This window comes from Lepidochelys kempii, chromosome 5, assembly GCF_965140265.1.
Source record: "Lepidochelys kempii isolate rLepKem1 chromosome 5, rLepKem1.hap2, whole genome shotgun sequence".
NCBI lineage: Eukaryota > Metazoa > Chordata > Testudines > Cheloniidae > Lepidochelys > Lepidochelys kempii.
The window spans coordinates 104873121-104894681 of NC_133260.1; the positions used below are offsets into that span (position 1 = coordinate 104873121).

Sequence of the window (21561 nt, forward strand, 5' to 3'; positions counted from 1 at the left end):
GTAATGGTAGCCTCTCCTGTTTGTGGTGCCATGGGTGCCATTAAGTTATGCTGTTCTAGGCCAGTTGATTAACAAATTGAATGCTTATTAATCCTATTTTTTCTTCACAGTATATATTCTGTAAAACATAAACAAAATTGTGGTGTTCACTATAATCATGCTAATTGTGCCTGCATCTTATTCCCAGCAGTGTCTAGGCAATCTAGTTATGCTTGGCAGCTTGTTTAGAGTGGGTTTCTGTCCCGGGGTAGCCCATGATCATTCTGGTGTTTGAGTTCTGTGTACGGATGCTATTAACAAAGGGCAACTTGGAGAATGATCTGCTGGTTTTACTGCTTATTTATTCTTCTATGCATCACATGTGTCCAGGTGAATTACATCCACTATCCTCTAATTGGCATTATTTCTTCATTACAGAGAAGTAATAGCTATTTCTGTGTTCTTGTCTGAAAGCAATTAGGAACGGGTCATACAGAAATGTTAAAAGAAATTATGTACCCTAAGTTCCACAGCAACTGGGACAAATGAGGGAAGTGTATTTGCAATGTTGGGGGAAATATTCAGATTTACCAAGTCTGGGTGGATTTATTAGTTAACATAAAGTTGGAACTAGCCCACATTTTTTCAAGGTTGGTGGACCATATTTTGTTTAATCACATGCCTCTGGGTTTCCTGGATCAGCTGGGACAAGAAGCAGAAATACCATGAGAGAATCTATTCCTGCAGCCTTTCTGACCTGGCCAAAACAAAATCCTAATATTCTAATGTGAGAGTCTGTTTTTTCAAGATACTTTAGAGAAAACATATTTTGATAAGCATCCAAGCTTAACCAAACCCAGATCTTAAGCTGAGCCCTGCTTTTTCAAAGATACTGAGCATTCACAATTGCTACTGAATTCATAGGGACCTATGAATGCTTCAGGTTCAGACAGTTTTTTTTTAATATCCTAAGCATTAGTTTGCTGATAACTAACTGAAATGCACTTCTTCTAAAATCTGTGGCCCTTGAACAGTACATTTAAGTGTTCAAGGAAAGTGCCAGATATATTTTTGTAGGCAAGTCGGTGTTTTCCGTGAGATATATTTTTCTGTCATGTACACCCCAAAAGAGCTTGTCTCTGCAAGTGGAGAGAAGTAATATCTTCAGTAGAGCCATTCAGTCACTTTGAACAGCATGGCACACAATAATGAGATGTGCTATAGATAAGCTGATGCATTTGTACAGAACCAGCACTTAGACCAAACTTCACTTGATTTTTGCTTGTGTTGTAACTGGACTCCTACATGCAACAGAAGCTATTCTTTGTTCTATAAAGATAATATAGCTAACATATAATTGCTCATTTGGAATAATATGAAATTATATTTCACAGCTGTGCTGCTCATAAAATTTGTTACAAAACATTTTGAATTTGGAAAGCTTTGAATTCACCGAAAACAAATGTAATGTGAAATCTTTCATTAAATCTTGCCATATTTAAATAATGTAATTTGTATTGATTATACTGCTGCAGTTCAGTTGGGTTTTTATATTTAATTAGGATTTGATAATTTTGTTTTACCTTCCAGAGCTATTCAGAAAATGACTGTGGAGAAAATTCATGTTAATTAAATTAGCATTTTATGTATACTTATTAAAACCAAAATCAGACCATAATTTTATTTTTCTTTGGGAGGGGTAGGATGAAGGGTAAATAAAATAACATTCTTTACAAACAACTCAATATAGTTTCCATCTCACTGGAAGGATCTTTGGAGCAGCCCGCTGCCCAGCTAGGCCCCTCATGCTGCAGGGGTCATCCTGGGTATGACTGCCTCTATAGTAGTGGTGGACGCCCACCACTGCTCTACAGGCTAGCAGCACTTGCTTCCAAAATGGCTCCAGTGATTAGCATTACAGGTGAGTCACATCATAACATCATTTAACTTATGCAAATTCAACTATACACGCTCGGCCAAAAAAAAAAAGAAAAATAACAAGATACCTGTAAATAGCGCAGGCGATTCCGCCCACCATTCCACTCCACTGGAGTGAGCATGAGATGGGAGACATGAATCTGCTGTTCCCTCAGTCGGTCTCAGTTCCCGTGTGCCTCTCACAGTGTGAGCATCTCGCTGCGCTAAGTGTGATTCTTGTGTTTAAAGATACTGTACATATTTTTCGTACCATATAGCCCCTAAACGCAAACCAACTACTTCATCTGATGCTCAACCGAAGAAACAGCGATCTGTTCCAATGCTGGAGGAAAAACTGGCTGTATTGGACTTATTGAGAGACGGTATGTCAGTCTCCAACGTGGTGCGTAAATATGGCCTCAATGAATCTAGTATCTGTGCCATCAAGATTCAGGAGAGAGAAATTCGTGAACCCGTGGCATCAAGTGCTCCAGTAACTGCTAAGGTGACAAGCCAGGTGCATGATAAGACTTTAGTAAAGACTGAAGAGGCATTAAACTTATGGCTGGAAGAAGTGAACTGTAAACGTGTGCCTATCGATGGCAACACGCTGTGAGAAAAGGCTCTTAGCGTCTACGCGCTGTTCAAACCTCCCGCCGAAGAGGGACAGCCTTCTGATGAGAAGGAATTCGAAGCCAGCCAAGGTTGGCTTAACAGTTTTAGGAACCGCTTCAACCTCAAAAATGTGCAGACTACTGGTGAAGCTGCATCTGCCAATGAAGAGGCAGCAAAAGCCTACCCCGAACAATTAAAGAAAATCATAGAAGAAAAGGGCTATCTTCTGGAACAAGTTTTTAATGCTGACGAGACTGGGCTCTCCTGGAAAAAAATGCCCAACTACACTTACACTTTGAAATCAGAAAGACAAGCCCGTGGCTTCAAAGCAGCTAAAGACCGTGTGACTGTGTTGTTTTGTGGCAATGTGGCTGGGCATTTAATAAAACCGGGCTTGCTCTACAGAGCTGCAAATCCTCATGCTCTAAAAGGCAAGAACAAAAATCTCCTGCCTGCGTTCTGGCAATCAAATAAAAAGGCTTGGGTGACAGCAGCATTATTTCTGGATTGGTTCCACAAGTGTTTCATTCCGGAGATCAAGCGGTACCTCGAAGAGAGAGGACTTGACTTTAAAGTGTTACTGATCATAGATAATGCTCCTGGCCACCCTGTGGCACTCCAGTTTGCACATAACGACGTTGAAGTCATCTTTTTCCCCCCCCCCCATACCACCTCCAACCTCTCGACCAAGGCATGATTCGCTGTTTCAAGGCCACCTACACGAGGCTTACGTTCTCACGGATATGTAGCGCTATGGATGCTGATCCCAATCTTAATGTGATGGAGTGTTGGAAGTGCTTCAACATTGCCGATTGCATTACTTGTATTAAACAGGCAATGGATGCAATCAAGTCTGAAACAGTCAATGCATGTTGGCGACACCTATGGAAAGAATGTGTGAATGATTTTAAGGGTTTCCTGACCATTGACAAAGAAGTGAAACACATTGTTCAGGTGGCTAGGCAAGTGGGTGGTGGCGGCTTTGTTGACATCCTTGAGGAAGAAATTGAAGAATTAATTGAGAGCCACAGAGAAACATTGACTAACGAAGAGTGAGAGGAACTAATAAAATCATCTACACGGGATGAAGATGATGACGACAAACAGGAAGAACCAGCAAATTGGAATCTTCATAAATTTGCTGAAGTGTTCCAAGCAGTGAAACACTTGAATGATTTAATTTCTGAATACGATCAGTCTATGGAACGAAGCCTCAAAATCACACGTAGTATTACGGACGATTTGAGACCGTATCAAGAAATGTTTGAGCAGCTCAAGAGACAACAGCTACAGTTGCTGATCACCATGTTTTTCAAGGAAAAACAACCAGCAGCAGATGAGCCTATGCAATCAGCTTCTCGAGCTGAACCAGAGCCAACCATTTAGTCTACGACTCGCTCTCTGTCACCCAAACTCTCCGTCACCTCCGTCTCCTGGATTGACATCAAGCCCTGATGGCCCCCTATATTTACCCCCGTAATTAAAAATACAGTACTGTAAAATTATATTTTGCATATGTACTCTTTATTAGATACTGTACATTACTGTATACATATTACCGTACAGGGTTGTATACACAAAACCAAGTACAGTATACTGTACTTTATGGGCGATTTAAGGGATTTTCAAGGGTAATTTTAACTATACACGATTTTCACCTTACACACTGACTTTAGAACCTAACCCCTGTGTAAGATGCGACTCCGCTGTACATTGCACTTAGAAATCTTTCCCTGTCTCTCCCAGGGACTGAGTGTGCTAGAGCTCTAGAACTCTTAGTCATTGTCTTCCAGGGCAGGGTTGAAGGCTGGAATTCAGCCTTGGACTTGGTTGCCCTCGTAAGAGTTTCTCTGGCTAATACTAGGCCACCTCATAATACTATAGCCATAGTACTATAGCATGCAGAAAACCATTCCAGAATGACATAATACAATGAATTTTTCAAACTCACCAAGTAACATTTGTATTACATAATCTTTGGACCTTTTAGAGTTTATATACGATTATAGCTTGTTTTTCTTTTGTAGTTGTATTATTAGCTAGGTAAACTATTATAAGAGATTAAGAAAAACTAAATACATATATCTATGTACAGATATAGGTAGGTAGACCGAGGGTAGACTCCTGGGTCTGTTTTGGGGGTGGGAAGAGGGTATAGGGTAAAGTGGGGTTGGTTACATTTATGGACTACTGTGGAAGGGAGAACCTCTGTAGAACGAAGGGCTGCTGAAGGGAATTGAGCTACTAACTTGACAGATAGATGTCGTGGCATTAGCACAGCAAGCTACAGATGCTGAATAAATGACCTTACAGAAGCCTGTGGCTAGGCATCATCCCAGCAAGACAGAATTGTTGAGGCAGTTGTCTCAAAGGGTTTGGGTAAAATCTGGTCCCACTGAAGTCAATGGGAATTTTGCCATTGACTTCAAGTGAGGCCAGGATTTCATCCCGTGTAGCTTGCCATCAGTCCAGCCAGATAGAAATGCTGAGCCAGGTACTTCAAGGAGGCCTCTGTTCTGACATGATTAGTGCAAGCTGGTGGTACTTAGCCAATAATTTAGAGAGGCCCGTGACTTGACATCAACCCATCAATGTAGAGATGCTGAGCCAGTGAGGCCTCGGTTTTATTGTTCAAAATTATTTGCATCAGAATGGTCCTGTCCGTTCTCTCTGTGCTCATGGCACTATGTGCGATATATGGGTGAGGAAGATGGTTAGTAGCAAAAGAATGTTCATCTCCACAGGTCTGTACTCTGTGTGCTTGTTCATATACATACTTATTTGGCTGGCTATGAGTCTGCTTGGGTCCATCAGCTCCCTTCAGACACATTCATGTCTAACTTATGCCATGTATCATCTTACAAAGTAATATTTCACCATATGACACAATGTCTGTGATGACATATGTTCATAGGAAGTGGTGAACTCCCTCTGTTGTTTTGATCTTCATTAAGCACTGCCTAAGATAGATAGGTTAATCTAAACGGGGGTGTTATGCTACGGCCCATTACTATAGTATCTGAGTGTCTGCCACATAAAATCAATAGTAGTAGCGATAGCGTGCTCAAATACTGCAATGATCTGGGCCATATCAGTCTTTAGATTGATTAGATTTAGGAGTACAGTATTGTAGTGAGGATTTGTATTATTAAGATTTTTTTTTTTACTAAATATACTACAATGTATTTAGTTGCACGTTATAAAATATTAACATAAATAAAACTAAATTACCATACAATTCTCAAAATAAATGAGCAAAGTACCTGTGATGCATTATTCTTGCTTATTTGCTGCTTTTGTTCACTTATTTATTAATGCCTTCCAAAAAACTAATTCACAATGGGTCTTCCAGTCATTAGTGTGAATTAATGATGATCTAATGTATTTTTCATCCAGTGTAGACATTAACTGTGGTACTACCATTTGAAACAGCTAAAAATTATATTAAAAATACAGTCTGTGCACAATTTTTAAAAATGTTATTAAGGCTCATACATTTTTTTAATTCTGAAAGAGCATTGGCCTATTGCATTAACAGCCTGCAAATTTTCATGTTAAAAATGTAATTCATAGTGCAAAGAAACAAAAAATGCAGCAGAGGTTGTTCCCCTTTACCTACTTTTCACTCTTTTATCATTTATAAATGGAATAAGAGATTGTTTTGAATATTTTAAAAGCAATTTGGCCTTAGATTACAACTTCTGTGTCAGGTTTTAGCCACAAGCAAATTGTTATAGCCAAGTTACAAACTCTTGACAACAGAAGTCTATGATGAAAAGACTGATGGATTCCTCTTTATTTTTTTATTTTTTTGCACTTTTTATGTGACATCATTTTTGAGCTTTATTGATCCACAAAGAAAGAAAATACTATATTTAAAGGTTAAACATATTGCAATATAGGGCATTAAAAGTCTTATGAAGTAAGTTACGAGAGGGACACAGCCACAATAAGAACTTTCTCATAACAGGAGACATTTCTGAACAAGTTTAAAATAGATGTGGGTGCTGCTGATGTCTTCTTACAAGTTGTTGCATCTGAGAATGTTGATGTTAATTTGTCAGTTAATTTAATGGGATTTTTTTTAACACTTCTCTTATTTTAATTTCCTCCATGAAGAGTCTGATCATTGATGTTTTGCAGTTGGACAAAGCAGGTGTACAGAGATCTGCTGACAGTACTGTATATGCGCCAATAAATCCAGTGGCAGGAAGAGTCTGCATCAGCCTGAGTGTTTGTATCTATTATGTTCCCCAGTTGCTTGGTAAATTTACAGCAAGCAAAAAGATAAATATGGCCCATTTCAAGTCATTTCTTACATCACCGTTTTAGTTCACATGTAGATTAATCACTGGAGTTGAATTTAGTATAGTGGAAAGTCTGAAAGCTTTTGACAAATAGCTTTGAAGAAGGAAGAGCACAAGGTCAGGCTACATACATAATTGTTATTTCTCAAGGGCTGTCCAATATGTAAGGGCTCATATGATTTCTTGTCATTTGGAATTGTAACTGAAGTAGAATGAGAGATGTTGGATTGTAAGTTTTACTTTTGTTCAGTGTGTTCTAAGTTTATTACAGCACCATTGTTTAACTTATGTCACTGTCTTATAAACTTTATTTCTACTTCATGATAACCTATTTGAGACAAAAACTTTGCATACAAGATTTCTGCTGGGTTTGGCTGGACCATTTTTAAATTTACAAAAAGTGGCACTAAAAACTGCTTTGACACTACTGTTTTTTTTCCCTATATAAAAATACATTCATTTTGAAGTTAATATTTTATAATCTATTTGGTTCTCCGTTTGCTCATGTGTCCCAGAGCACATGCGATTTGTATTCCGTGGTCACCAGGGCCAAGCAGAGTTGACGTCAGGTGTGCTGAGGCAGCAGTCTTTCACTCTTAAAGAAAGTGTTTTGGGAGTCAGAATATCAGGTGATCTATGTAGTTGAGCAAGTCCTTTAATTGTATCCAACTTTATAAAGTTCGTTGAGATCATCAGTTAAAATGTGCTATATATCTGCAAATTATAATTAACACACAGTCTTTGAGGAAGGACAGTTCGGGCATTGTGGGGAGGGGAACCTGTTCAAAGATGCAGGGAAGGTGCTAAGATCATGAAAGAGGGAGGGAGGAGTTGCGGGTCTGTATTCAGCCTAATCCGAAACTAAAAAATGATTTGAGGATGGGTGAATGGTCAGTTTGATTTTTATTTTTTATGAACTAGGATGGCTATTGCTTATTATAAATTTGTGTTGGTGGCCTACTGTGGAAGTATCTTCTTGCAATGTTGACAATTTTAAAAATAAAAGAGATTGCTGTTAGGACAGGAAAACCTGTGGCAAGCTTTGTGATGGGGTGTTTACCCCACACCAGAAAGGAAGGGGTTAAAAGCAGCCCAAGGAGGCTGTGCAGGGAACAGCCAGTCAGGCTGCTCGGAGCTCAAGGAGTGGGCACTGTCTCTAGAACGCTGAGAGACCTGCAGGACCTTGGACAGAGCAACTGCTGTCAGAGATGGGGGAGCAAAAGGAGCTGCTGGGACTGCGTAATTGCGTGCCTTGAGGAAAGACAAAGAAGGTGCTGGGGGCCATGGGGAAGTGGCCCAGGGAGACATAGCAGCAGTGAGAGGAATAAGAGGCAGGAAGAGGCTGCTATTTACAGGGTCCCTGGGCTGGGTCCATCCCCCCCCACCCCCATTTGCCAACTGGGGAAGTGGCTGGACTATAAAACTGGGAGATACTTCCCCCCAGAAGGGGGAAAACATGGATGGTGCCACAACCGGATGGCCAAGTCATGAAGAGGACACTGTGGGACTTAGACTGAGGCGGGTCTGCAGGTGGAGAGGACAATGGGAGAGGTACCACCAGGAAAGGGAGTGCTGGCTGAGAGAGCCAATCCCTGAGAAGGCCAGTAGGATGCACTGTTCTAGTGAGTGGACGCCATAACAGGCAATTCATAGTATGCCTTAGACTGGACACCATGGAACTTTCAAACTACAGGAAGTTATCTTATGTTGTTTTCTTTCTTATGTACCAGTATACAGGTAAATGGCTTTGTGTTATGCACTGTCAACAGTGTAATCTTTAACAGTGTCCATGGTGCTCACACACCCAGTGTGCCAAGCTCTGCCAAGACAGACCTTCACAAACAGCAATATGACAGGTCTTCCCTCTTTTTCTGACTAATTTTGTGAAGCATTCTGACTTTGTGACAGTAAAAAACTTCAAAGATACGAACACTCGAGTTACAGCTTGACCAGTCAACCAATCAGGCAGCAGCAGCAGAGACCAAAAAAAAAAAAAAGAAGAAGAAGAAGAAATACTCTACTGTGCATGTATTGCATCTTAAAGATAGGCACATCTGAGCTGCCTGTCCCCACCTCCACGTGTAGGGCAACCACTTACTGCTGCCAGCACAAGGCAGGCAGAGCCAGCCAGCTGAGCAGGAGCAGTGCTGCGGTCTGCACTGCTTTCACCCCTCCCCCCACCGGGAGGGGACTGAGCTGTTTTTAGGGGAGAGTGACACACTGTTCTCACTCGTCTGCCAGGACTGGGACAAGCTTGCAAACTCATGTCTGAACTGAGTCGGGAGGTCAGATGCTGCTGAAGCCTGGCATGGAGTTTCAGCTGCTGGATCTGGAGCCTGAACTACGCTTTGTTCAGTGTTACGAACATTTCAGAGTTACGGACATCCTCCATTCCCAGGGAGTCCATAACTCTGAGGTTCTACTGTAATTATCAAGAAAAATTCATGGTCTCTTGGTCAGTGTTGGTTTTGACTTCTCTACTCACTTCTATTGTTAAATACTAAAGACAGCTGCTTCAAACACAGAGAAGAGACTATTGACAACTATGTTGGATCTCACTGTTTTATAAAGGCCTCCAGCCAAGAAATATTTAAGCGAAGTTGGATCATTTGAAATAATGAAGAGAAGTTTAACAGTGATTGATTGATTGATTGATTGATTTAAGACACAATTGAAACTGGCACCATCTGACTAAGAACTGTTGAAAGTTAGGTATGAGAAAAGGTCAGTAATGATTACTTCACTTAAGTGTTAACAACATGCTCAAGACTCTAGCTGAGTGTATTCTTAATCTTTTGATTTATCATATCAGCTTTGAACTAGCTGGATGCCCTGCCCATAGAGACTTTAAAAGTAGGGAGTCCCTATCTTTACTTAACAATTGAAATGTGTTTATGTGGTCTGGGACACTTTTCCAGGTAAATTCCCTGATTGCAATTTGTAGCAAAATGAATAAGTTTCATTTTTAAGTCATTTATTTGAAAATATTTTTCTGGAGTGTTCTCCATATGTTTCTACAGAAAGGAGGACCACTACCACACTCCAGTCTCCACCCAGTTACCTCCCACCCATACCCTCACGCTTCAAGTCCCCACATTGAGGCAATCTTATTTCTCGTTTGAGTCTCATTTAGAACCTTCAAATATCACTTACAGTTAGCTAGTGGGATCACTTTGGACCAACTGGAGGCACATCATGCCCAGCCACTTCTTCACCTGGGGGATGAGTGTGGTAACTTTGTTGTTTTCTCATATAGATAGCTAAATAGTTTTAACCAGGCCCATCTGCAACATGTCCAGAATTTACCTTGGTGATTATTTGTAGTTTCTGAACTCATTTTGCTCTGACAACTAGTAAATACTGTTGGGTCCTGGGAAAGATAGGTTTTCAGTATCTTGGGATAAAAGCTGCATGGATATGTATGATGAGAAGCTGTCTCTTTTAGGTCTACAGTTGTTCGTTATGGGAGGGAAATGAGGTTAACAATAGTCTGTCTCCTTTCTAGTATATACGAAGGTTTTATTATTTAAAGGTATGAAGTGATATTAGAAAAGACTTCTGGAAATGGCTTAAAAATAGAGACCTGAAATCCTTAAATTCACTGATGCCGCAGGGTGCTGTAACTGCTTGTTAGTAATTTTCTCATTGTTATTGATTAACATGTAACTTTGGTTTGTTGGGTTGAAGGCCTTGGAAGCCAGTTGTCTAGGTGTAGAACTTGGCACTGGAAGCCAGATAACTTTATCTAATATCACACTTCAGGATCTCAGAATTTCCTGATTTACTGTGTAGATTACAGATCTCTTTCACTTACCTCTGAAGATTCAGGTATTGGCCAGTTTGGGAAAATGGATATTAGATTAGATGGATCTGCTGTCTAATCCAGTATGAAATATATTGTGTTCCCAAGCCAGTGCCTTCTCGTAACTCATCTCTGAGGCCTAGGGGAAAAGGGAGTAGGTTTAGGTAGGGGACTGCTTCCCATTTTGATCTAGTATATATTTGGTTTAAGTTGGGTAAGATTGAAGTGATGCTGGTTGGCAGAGAGAAGAGTTTAGTAGGGTTTCTCGTACTAAACTCTTCTCTGCTCCTCTTCTGGTGAGCAGGAGTGGTCAGGAATCCCCTAATTCATTTTAGACTATAGCTAAAAGATTGTGCCCACTCTTCTCAAATATAGACTTTTACTATGGTCATTTATGCGATTGTCTTGAGACTAGATTACTGTGATACACACTACTTGGGACTACTTGTGAAGGGTATTTGGAAGCTTCAACTAGTGTAAAAGATAGCTGTCTACCACATAATTAGTGTGCTCTGTACTCTGTGCTGGCCAGCCACTTTGCTCCTTGGTGAAATTCAAGGTGGTGTTTTATATTGACAAAGCCCTAACTACTCTAGATCTCTGTTCTTTCAAAGTCCAGCTCTTCCCTTACACCTTGCCACATCAGAGGCATTTGAAAGAAATGCTGTGGCTATCTGTTCCAAAGGCACAGTTCATGGAAGCTGTCAGTGCATCATTTTCAGTGATAAGCCTTTGTCTCTAGAATTGGATCTCATCGGATGTATCAAAGCTCAAACTAACTTTTGAGTGAAATGTACATCTCTTAGTTCAGACTTTCCACTTACAGCAGGTCTTTGGAATCACTTGACACATAGCTAGCTGGATGCTATTTTCCATTTCTGGTCCTCTGAGGACCTCAGAGAATTGCTAAATAAATGCTCCTCATTGGTGGGAAGATGTAGTTTGTTACAGCTGTGGCCTGTACAAGTGCATCCAGATAACTGCTAATCACCATGGCATCTGAGTTGATAAGTTCTAGGGAACATCACGGAAAATATTATTATTGCCATTATTTGTTTATTTTATAGTTCCCACAAACATGGTAGGTGCTTCACAGGAAACCCATAGGCACCCATTGGTACCTGCCCAGAAAAGCATGCAATCTAAATGATGTACTTGACAATCAAAAGAGGATAAAACCACTAGGGAGGGGGGGAAGGGACAAGGAAGGACATAGGTTTTGGAAATACGATTACGTGTCCATGCAGCTTAGGCAAACGTGTATTTTGGTGGTTCTAAAAATAGTTTGCTTTAAATTTAAAGTGTGGAGATGATCATGGTTTATAGGTGATACTGCGGAAGTGAACTTTTAGGAGTGATTTGAAAGATGCAATTGCAGAGGCTTGGTTATTGTTTAGAAGAGCATTCAAAGCTCTTTTCCTCATGGACAGCATGGAGGAAAGCACTGGAGACATTTGAGGGAGAAGATAGTAAAAGAGTTATTGAGACTTGTATTGCCAGTGGAGCAGAGATGTCCAACTGTGAGGAATCTAGGTCAGAGATAAACAGGGTCTACATGATCTAGGGCCTAAAGCCCTCCTCCTGCAATTGGACTTACGCAGATGCAAGGATCTGTCCATGTGGATCTAATTGTGGGGTTGCAATCTTAATTAGGTTTTTTCCATATTTAGGATAATAATGAAGAACATTTTTGTTGCAAACTGTGGCATGGGATCTAGCACATAGGGCACGACTACAGACAAAGCTGATATCGGAAAGATTGCTGGTTATTAGTTTTTTTTTCCTGGGGATTAAGTAGTGTGTGCATATTATCCCAGGTAAAATACAAGGATGAAATACTGAGTTCTTGGTTCAGGCAATTATTGTCCCCCTCTCTTAGATCATAATGGCAGAGACCCTATGCTCTTGTTGTGTAGAATTCCCTTAAAAGAGAAACATTGACAGATAATTTAAAAAGAAAATAAAATATGCTTCTCCCTCTGTAAACCATTCCTCTCTTTTTGTATAGTAACTGCTTGTTTACTCCAACCTCTAGTTTTAGCAGTGCCACTTATCTCAAATTTTACTGGGTAAATGATAATTGTCCACATTGAAAGATAACAGTGTATGCGCCAAAGCAATTCGGTTACGGCGTGTCATGCTGCAGCATTGCAAACAGGCAAAAAGTCCAGTTCTCTAGTGACAGTCCTCGCCACAAATACTGCAAGAGTAAGGCACAGGGCCAGAAGAGGAAGCTGGTGCACTACTAGCTCTTGTGGCCTGCTGCACTTTGCTCTCTTCACCTTCCTCTCAGCCATCTCTCTTCCCCGCTTTGACTCCTTGGCCCAGTGCAGCCCTCCAGAGTGGTCTGCTGCTAGTTGCATCTTCCCAGCTTGCAGTGTCGATGCTGAAAGTTTTTAAGTCCTTCTTGCAAATGTCCTTGAGTAGTGCAGTTTAATCCCTCCACCAGTATACGTTGATTGATTTTTGCTGTCTGCTATTTTAAAAAATAAAATAAGGTTAATGCAGGCTCCATGTTTTCTCTTGCCTTCTGACATAGATCTTGCTTTACACATGAATGTCACACACAAAAAATACTTGTGTCCTCAGTTAAATAAAAACCTCACATACTTTTCAGGCATGAGCAAGATGAAAATAATAGAATATCGCGTTACTAAGTGACCATGCTTATTTCATCATATTTAACTTGTTGAACTCAGTGTGAATAACTTTTAAAATAAAATGATCATTGAATTTGGTTAGAGTAGGGCAATCAAAAATGTATTAGTTTAGATGAGTGGTGGGCAACTTGTGGCCCACGGGCCGCCTGCAGCCCATCAGGATAAGCTGATTGCGGGCTGCAAGACATTTTATGGACGTTGACCATCCTCAGGCACAGTCCCCCGCAGCTCCCAGTGGCTGTGTTTGCCCATCACTGGTTTAGATCATCCTACAGATATTGCTTCCTTTCGTTTGTTGTTTTAAATCAGACTCCAAATGTTACTTTAATGTAGCCTTTTGTGATTGAAGAATATTACAGAAGGATGCTGTTGTGAAAAAGCAAAATTACAAAAACTTGAACTCTTATAGTTTTGTGTCGAAAAATAGGGACAATGTATTGTTTTGTTTTGACAGTATTATTATTTTCTCTACACCGTACTTACATTTCTAGAAGAGGGTAGATAAATCACAAAGACCTTGTCTAGACTAGGATTTAAGATGTGATGTTAGCTCTTAGCTCAATCTAATGAACGTGTTCTTGAACTCTAGTCAGAACAAAACAATTGTACTTTAGCATGTGAGGAGCTTAGGCTACAACTGCTAAAGTCAGGATAAAGGTTTTAACCTGATTTAACATCCATGTAGATAGAGTTTTTCAACTGAGTTAAACTAGTTGCACTCAGATAACCTTACTGAAAAAAAGCCTCTAGCAGTAGTCTAGACCAGGGATTCTCAAGCTTTTTCTTTATAAGCCCCACTCCCCAACATGCTATAAAAACTCCACTGCCTAGCTGTGCTACAACAACTGTTTTTCTGCATATAAAAGCCAGGGCTGGCGTTACAGGGTGGCACGCAGGACAGTTGCCTGGGACTCCACACAATGGGGGCATCGTGAAGCTAAATTGCTTAGGCTTGGCTTCAGCCTCAGGTGGTAGGATTCGGGGCCCCAGGGTGCAGTGCCGTGTGGCAGGCTTTGGCTTTCTGCCCTGGACCCTAGCGAGGTCTTAACCCAGCCATGCTTGGCGGACCCCCTGAAACCTGCTCACAGCCCCCCAGGGGGCCCTGGACCCTTAATTGAGAACCACTGGTCTAGCAAGGCCAAAAAGAATGACATAATCTGTAAACTACCAAAATACAATGGGTCAGGCCAGATGATCCACATGGGCTTTCTGGCACCGCGATCTAGTAGGAGTAATAGTAGTAAATAATAATAATATACATTACTTGTTCACCACCACCTACATTTTGTTGCTGCTATATGAAATACAAGTATAAAAACAGAGGGCCTAAATCTACTCTCCCTGACACTTAGATCAAATGAGTTACATGAGTGCAAATCCAACTCCGAGATTATCTGAAGAAATAGTATATAATTTAACATCTATAAATGTCTTTTTCATCATAGTATTATTCCGCATAGATCTTTGAACATACTTTCTTAACCTCTCCTAAACATTTCCCCCTAAAAATTGCCCATTAAAAGTTGTATTCTATTTTATTTATTGTGTTCTAACCGTAGTAACATGCTGGATTCACTTGAAAGAGAAAACAACTATAATAAAATGCAATTTAAAATAATTTGAATGGCCCAACATTTTTTGTGGTAAGTAATTTCAGGTGGGATTCTGCAGATAAATTGTATTTTAGACTAGAATGAAGTTAGCTAAATGTATTTTCTAACCCACGGAGCAGAAAAGTCTAAAATTGGATGTGTCCTCTTTCTTTATGTTTATTCATATTGTTCTGTTTGTTGATAATCTTCTGCAAAGCAGAACTGACATTTGTGGTCTGTTGGAATTATATCATGGAAAAGCAAGTACTTTAATTTCAGTACAACACATTGTTTTAAAAGATTTATTCAAAACAATCAATTGGGACCTAAACTTTAGTTTTCTATCTAATTATAGTAATTCATCAGCAGAGGGCAATATAACCTCATATATTTGTCTGGCAAAATTTAATTTGTTGTTTTTTTAATTTATTATTTCCAACTTTAAACTAAAAGAGCACCTTCAAGTAAATGCTAAGAAAAGATTATATGAACTTGATGAAAAAGCAATGAGCTGTAGTATTAATATTCCTTATGCACTTTCACAAGGCTGTGTAAGGTGTTCATTAGTTATTTACTATGGGAGATGCTCTTCAAATTCAGAGAGAGGCTGATAACTGAGCCCAGACTTCTGTGAAAATGTGGAAGTTTACTACCACTTGTTTGTCAAAAATGTAAGTTGCAGTTAGCTCTTCCATGTATTCTCTATTACTGATGTGCTCATTCATCAAGCAGTTCTGGGATAGATTTATGCAGTATTTCAGAGGTGTTTGGCTATCTCCTGTTATGTCTGCTTAGATTGTGCTGTAAAGTTACCTCTCCCCCCCCCCCCTTGAGAAGAGGCATAGTATTTTATAACTTTGTGAATGGTTGTACTGTAAATCACATATGGTATCACTAAGACTGATTAAAAGAATTGCTGGGCTTACCTCAGCACAAAGGAGTCAAGTCTTCATTACAATGCATTGACTCTGTCATGGGTACTGTGGAAAAGACAACTTTGTTTACACACCTTTAGTAATAAAATGGACTTATGCAGGCTACAGCCCTCAGAAAACATCCATCAGTTTACCGGTGTCTCTTAGCCCAGGTTTATGAGCTAAAGTGTGTCATGCAAATATTATTTTGTTTGGATAGATCTTTGATTCCTATCTTGCCTTTTAAATTTGTCATTTTAAACCTTCATTCCTCCAGCAAATGTCTGAAGTCATAAAGTGGATGCATACATGCAACAGTGATACCTGCCTCCCCCAACACTTAACTATTTCTGATGCTCCTGAGGGATATTCTGAAAGGCTTCAGACATATGGTTTCCTTGTTGTTCAACTGTCCTTTGAGCATCACATATTCAAAGTGTCTATTTTACTGTCCATATGTACACACATTTCCCGTTAACAGCTTGAGAGAGACCGCATGGTATGTTGGTTTGAACATAGGATTAGGATCAGAAGACCTGAATTCTATTGTCAGCTGTGCCACTGACTTGGTGAGTGACCTTGGGCGATCACTCTCCCCTCCTCTATTTCCTCTTCTTTAAAACAGAGATAATAATGATGACCTATTTTTTTTCAGAAGTGTTGTGAAGCTTAATCATTAGTTGTAAAATGCTTTGACAAGTAAAGTACAATACAAATTCTTATTATTGTTAACAGAAATTATAGTTATGCACATGTATCAATGGCAGAATAAATTATGAAGAAGTGTGTAGGTTCTGAGAGTGGTCTAATGTTTACAGTATAGGACATACGCTTAGGAGATCCATGGTCTAGTCCCAGGTCTATCATTGACTAGCTGTGTGACATTGGCCAAGTCACTTCATCAGTTCATCAGTTTTACCCACTGTAATATAGGAACACTCATTCTTCTTCACCTTTGCAAAGGACTTTGAGATGTTTAGAAAGCAAAGTTATTATTTATTATTATAATTTCCAAAATTGCATGCCTACAGCCATTCATAAGTTACTTGGACAAATTTGAGTGTTTGTAGACAAAAATGGTGAATTATGAGTCTAGTTTGCCAGTGTCACTCAAATTACAGTGACTGCATGCACAAATTAGGGGAACAGTTTTTGAAATCCAGTCTCCTGCATCTAATTACTGTGACCACGCTGTAGCTCACAAAAACTTATGCTCAAATAAATTGGTTAGTCTGTAAGGTGCCACAAGTACTCCTTTTCTTTTTATCTAATACAAAGATAGTTTTGTGGACACCTCACTCCAGTTCATTATTTTATAAGAACATAAGAATGGCCATACTGGGTCAGACCAAAGGTCCATCCAGCCCAATATCCTGGCTACCGACAGTGGCCAATGCCAGGTGCCCCAGAGGGAGTGAACCTAACAGGTAATGATCAAGTGATCTCTCTCCTGCCATCCATCTCCACCCTCTGACAAACAGAGGCTAGGGACACCATTCCTTACTCATCCTAGCTAATAGCCATTAATGGACTTAACCTTCATGAATTTATCCAGTTCTCTTTTAAACCCTGTTATAGTCTTAGCCTTCACAAAAAACCTCCTCAGGCAAGGAGTTGACTGTGCGCAGAGTGAAGAAGAACTTCATTTTATTTGTTTTAAACCTGCTGCCCATTAATTTCATTTGGTGGCCCCTAGTTCTTGTGTTATGGGAACAAGTAAATAACTTTTCCTTATTCACTTTCTCCACACCACTTATGATTTTATATAGCTCTATCATATCCCCCCTTAGTCTCCTCTTTTCCAAGCTGAAAAGTTCTAGCCTCTTTAATCTCTCCTCATATGGGACCCATTCCAAACCCCTAATCATTTTAGTTGTCCTTTTCCGAACCTTTTCTAATGCCAGTATATCTTTTTTGAGATGAGGGGACCACATCTGTACACAGTATTCAAGATGTGGGCGTATTGTGGATTTATATGAGGGCAATAAGATATTCTCCATCTTATTCTCTATCCCTTTTTTAATGATTCCTAACATCCTGTTTGCTTTTTAAATGCTGCTGCACACTGTGTGGATGTCTTCACAGAACTATCCACCTTGGAAAGATGGTTCCAAGATCTTTCTCCTGATTAGCTGTAGCTAAATTAGCCCCCACCATATTGTATGTATAGTTGGGGTTATTTTTTCCAATGTGCATTACTTTACATTTATCCACATGAAATTTCATTTGCCATTTTGTTGCCCAATCACTTAGTTTTGTGAGATCTTTTTGAAGTTCTTCACAGTCTGCTTTGGTCTTAACTATCTTGAGCAGTTTAATATCCTCTGCAAACTTTGCCACCTCACTGTTTACCCTTTTCTCCAGATCATTTATGAATAGGTTGAATAGGATTGGTCCATTTTAACACAGCTTAGCGGGGAGAAATAGGGAGAAGCCAGTACGATGGGTCAGATTCATGCCCACTGATGTCAATGGGCTTTAGATCAAGTCCTGTATGACCTGCCAGCAATCAATAAACCACCAGTTATTCACAGTGTGACATTGAGGACTTTCTTAATTCCTTAACAAACAACTTCATGTTTATAATTCTTGTAACTGAGAAAATTTGTGTATGCAGATTAAAGAAGGGCTAACTCTGCATCTTATCAGGTATTGCTAAGGCAAACACAGTGCAAGATTCTTTTCCTATTCTGAAAAAAAGTAGCTTGTCTTTATTTAATAAAAGCATCTCCTGATTTATGTAAAGTTAGTCTAATGAGAGCTCCCATGTTTGTAAGTGTATGATTATTAAAAATCAATGCTGTAACGGCCACGATTTCAGGATATGATATCTATAGCATCTTATCCTTTTCATATTCGATAACGTTTAGCATGGAAAGGTGAAAAATGGCTACCTAAAAGAAAAGACTGTGAGAAGGAATAAAACTGAGTAGAGACTGGGAGTGATGAAAGCGGGAGAAGGAAATGATGAATAGTAAGGGAGGGGAGAAAAAGGACATAAGATGTTAGGGTACTCGCGATATGGGATTCTCCTTTCAAAACGTTTTCAGTTTGATCACTATTGAAGATTACATATACCACACAGAGGACTGTAACTTTCAAATAAAATATAGGAATTGGGGGTCTGAAGTGAGCCACACTATGAAACCCTGGTGTTTAAAAGGAACATTAATCCCAAATGACCGCTGTGTGCTGATAGTGTATCTGGTATAAGGGCACGTTAATATTACTAACTGATATCAGGTAGGAGTTACGCTTGTCTGTCTGTATTCATTGTGGTGGAAATATGGTCTTGTGGTACTGGATCCTGTGGTGATGGACTTATTGAAATTGTGTAACAGTGCTTAGATTGAGGGATTTGAAGGATTATAAATTTTTTGGCTGCTCTCAAGTAACTTCTCTTCGGGCTGAGTTTAACCACTTGTAAAACAGGGATAATAATACCTACCTTACAAGGATTATTGAGAAACTTTAATGTTTGTAAAACACTTTGTGATCTTTGGAAACCAAATTATGCATAAAGTGTTACCTGATGTTACAACTTTCCTGGTCAAAGCAAAGTTGATTTTCTAGTCATTCAGTGTCCTAAGACAATCTTATTAATAAAATGTGTTTATCTGCACATATGAATATGTATGTACTGTTCCTTACTTAGTGTATCTGTGATATTGAACTAATGACAGGAAATCTTTAAGCTGAAGAACTTGGGACAGCTTTTGTTTCATTAAGCAACATGTCATTGAAATATAAAAACTTGACACATATGCGTACATAATTGCTTACTAATGAATTAAAGGAGATGTACTTATGTTTAAGTGTAGTCAATAAGTTTTCAGCAAACATTGCTAATAGCTTTTTAAGAAAGAGTGGAAATACAATGTGAAAAAGAACTTTGTAAATGGTTACTTCAGAGATGTTGAAGAACCTGATAGCCTTTCGCTTTGCTTATCCTTTGGAACGTATTTAGAAACCAAAATAATGGTGTCTAGTAGGGTTGCCAACAGTCCCTTATTACAATGGACATCCTTTATCTTTTCATCTCTATACAACAAGATTGGGATTTGCTGAGTGCTGTAAAAATCAGCGAGAAATACCCCTGGGGTACTGCTTGTTGTTGTTGTTATGTTATTTTATTTTATCATATTATTTATTAATAATGGGAAGAGGTGTGGGGTGGGGGTGGTAAGAAAACAGTCCCTTATTTGAAATACAGTGTTGGCAACCCTAGCTTAGTAAACTCATCCATGAGAAATATGATGATATTTTGATACGGGTCTCTCGTCTGTTATTTGTCTGACACAATGGTAAACTGCATGAGCATAGAACCAGCTCAAAAAGTCAGTGTCAAAGTCAAATGATGGATAGTCGTGTTTTTATTGTGAGCGGATTATCTAATTCAGACTGATTTTTATTTTTTAAATCTGGATCTCAAACTTCATTAAAGTGGTATAAGTATTAGGATAATATGGTTATAATCTTATTTTAAGTTAAGGAATATAATGCTAATAGCTACAGGTGTGCTTTTCTCTTAAATAGAAGCTCACAACTTCATTTCTGTTGCCGTCATTATGTGATTTCTTTTTAATAAAAACTATTTTATCAATTTAGATGCATACTTTGAAAGGTTAAGAGAATTTATTTGTAAAACTGTAAATCTGAAATTTGATTTTTCATTCTACAAGTGCATTTAAACTGGACAGGAACAGAACAAAGCAAGCGTATGTAACATTAAGATCGGACTTAAAATAAAAAATCAAAGCTCTTGCTCTGTCCGTAGCTCATCCTCTTGTAGGTTTATCTATTGCTGAAGTCTTAGAACAGTGTGTGTTATGTGTTGCCACCTATAACTGAGTTAGAGTGAGAACTTAAGTCATTGATATGTACAGTATTATGTTAGGACCCACTCCTGCAAAACCCTTGTTCAAATCAGTAATCTTTACACAAGTGTCCCCCTTGTGGACAATGGGAATTATTCACATGTGTAGATGTTAATTGCCCTTGCATGCAAAAGTAAACAAACAGAAATTCCCAGACCTTCAATCTGTCTGTTTCAACAGCAGCAGAGGTTAGATAGGGGTGTCCCTGCGTTAGCGGGGACTGTCTTTTTGTTATGTTTTTGCATAGTGCCTAGCACATTGGTGCCCTGGTCCATGACTTGGGCTCCTAGATACTACCATAGTACAAATAGTAAATAATAATAATTAATACAAAGAGTGAATATTTAAATGATTGCAAATGGAATAACGAGACAGGATGACTATATATTCTTTTTATAAGAAGAGTCTCAGTGGATATTACTGATGGTTTTTTGTTGTTTTGTTTTTGCTATCATGGAACTGTAGATGGCAAAGAAAGTAGTTTCTTTCTATCCCATTGCTGATTGTTTTAGGAAATCCCTGAGAATAGGGTTTCTGAAAGGAAGGATCATAATATTAAAACTAGGTTTAGTTCTCTGCACACTTCGTTGTTGCATATCTGCTGTCCCCCACCATCTTTACTAATATTAATATTGTATATGGATCTTTGACATATACCTGATAGAAAGGAAAGGCTATTCCTCGATATTGTGGATGGACATGAAATTAATAAAGATGGATAATCCAGACTGCATATTAAAGTTACACACTGACATATGCCTCACATGGGACCAATTGTGGCCCCCTGTGCAAAGCCCGGTTAAATGGGCTTTGCATGTGGGAACACCTTCAGTGATATGGCCTAATGGATTCACCTGCATCCCCAAGGCCATGGAGAACCAGTGCAGCTACTTCTTCA

General features: G+C 39.2%; 1 protein-coding gene across 28 annotated transcripts in view; it reads left to right on the forward strand.

The window, feature by feature from the left end:
* KDM4C (lysine demethylase 4C) overlaps positions 1–21561 on the forward strand; it is a 440364-nt gene that overhangs the window by 150367 nt on the left and 268436 nt on the right. Inside the window, exons 10-11 of one of the 28 annotated variants that reach the window (XR_012159109.1) lie at positions 6631–9542; positions 16064–20504. The exons of 26 other annotated variants lie outside the window; for them this stretch is intronic. Coding sequence is in view for 1 of the 2 variants with exons in the window: in XM_073345333.1 (XP_073201434.1) it covers positions 6631–6843 (213 nt within the window). In the remaining variant the exon portion in view is untranslated. Of the gene's footprint in view, positions 1–6630; positions 20505–21561 lie in introns of those variants that run through there. One more of the 28 variants, XM_073345333.1, reaches the window with a different exon arrangement.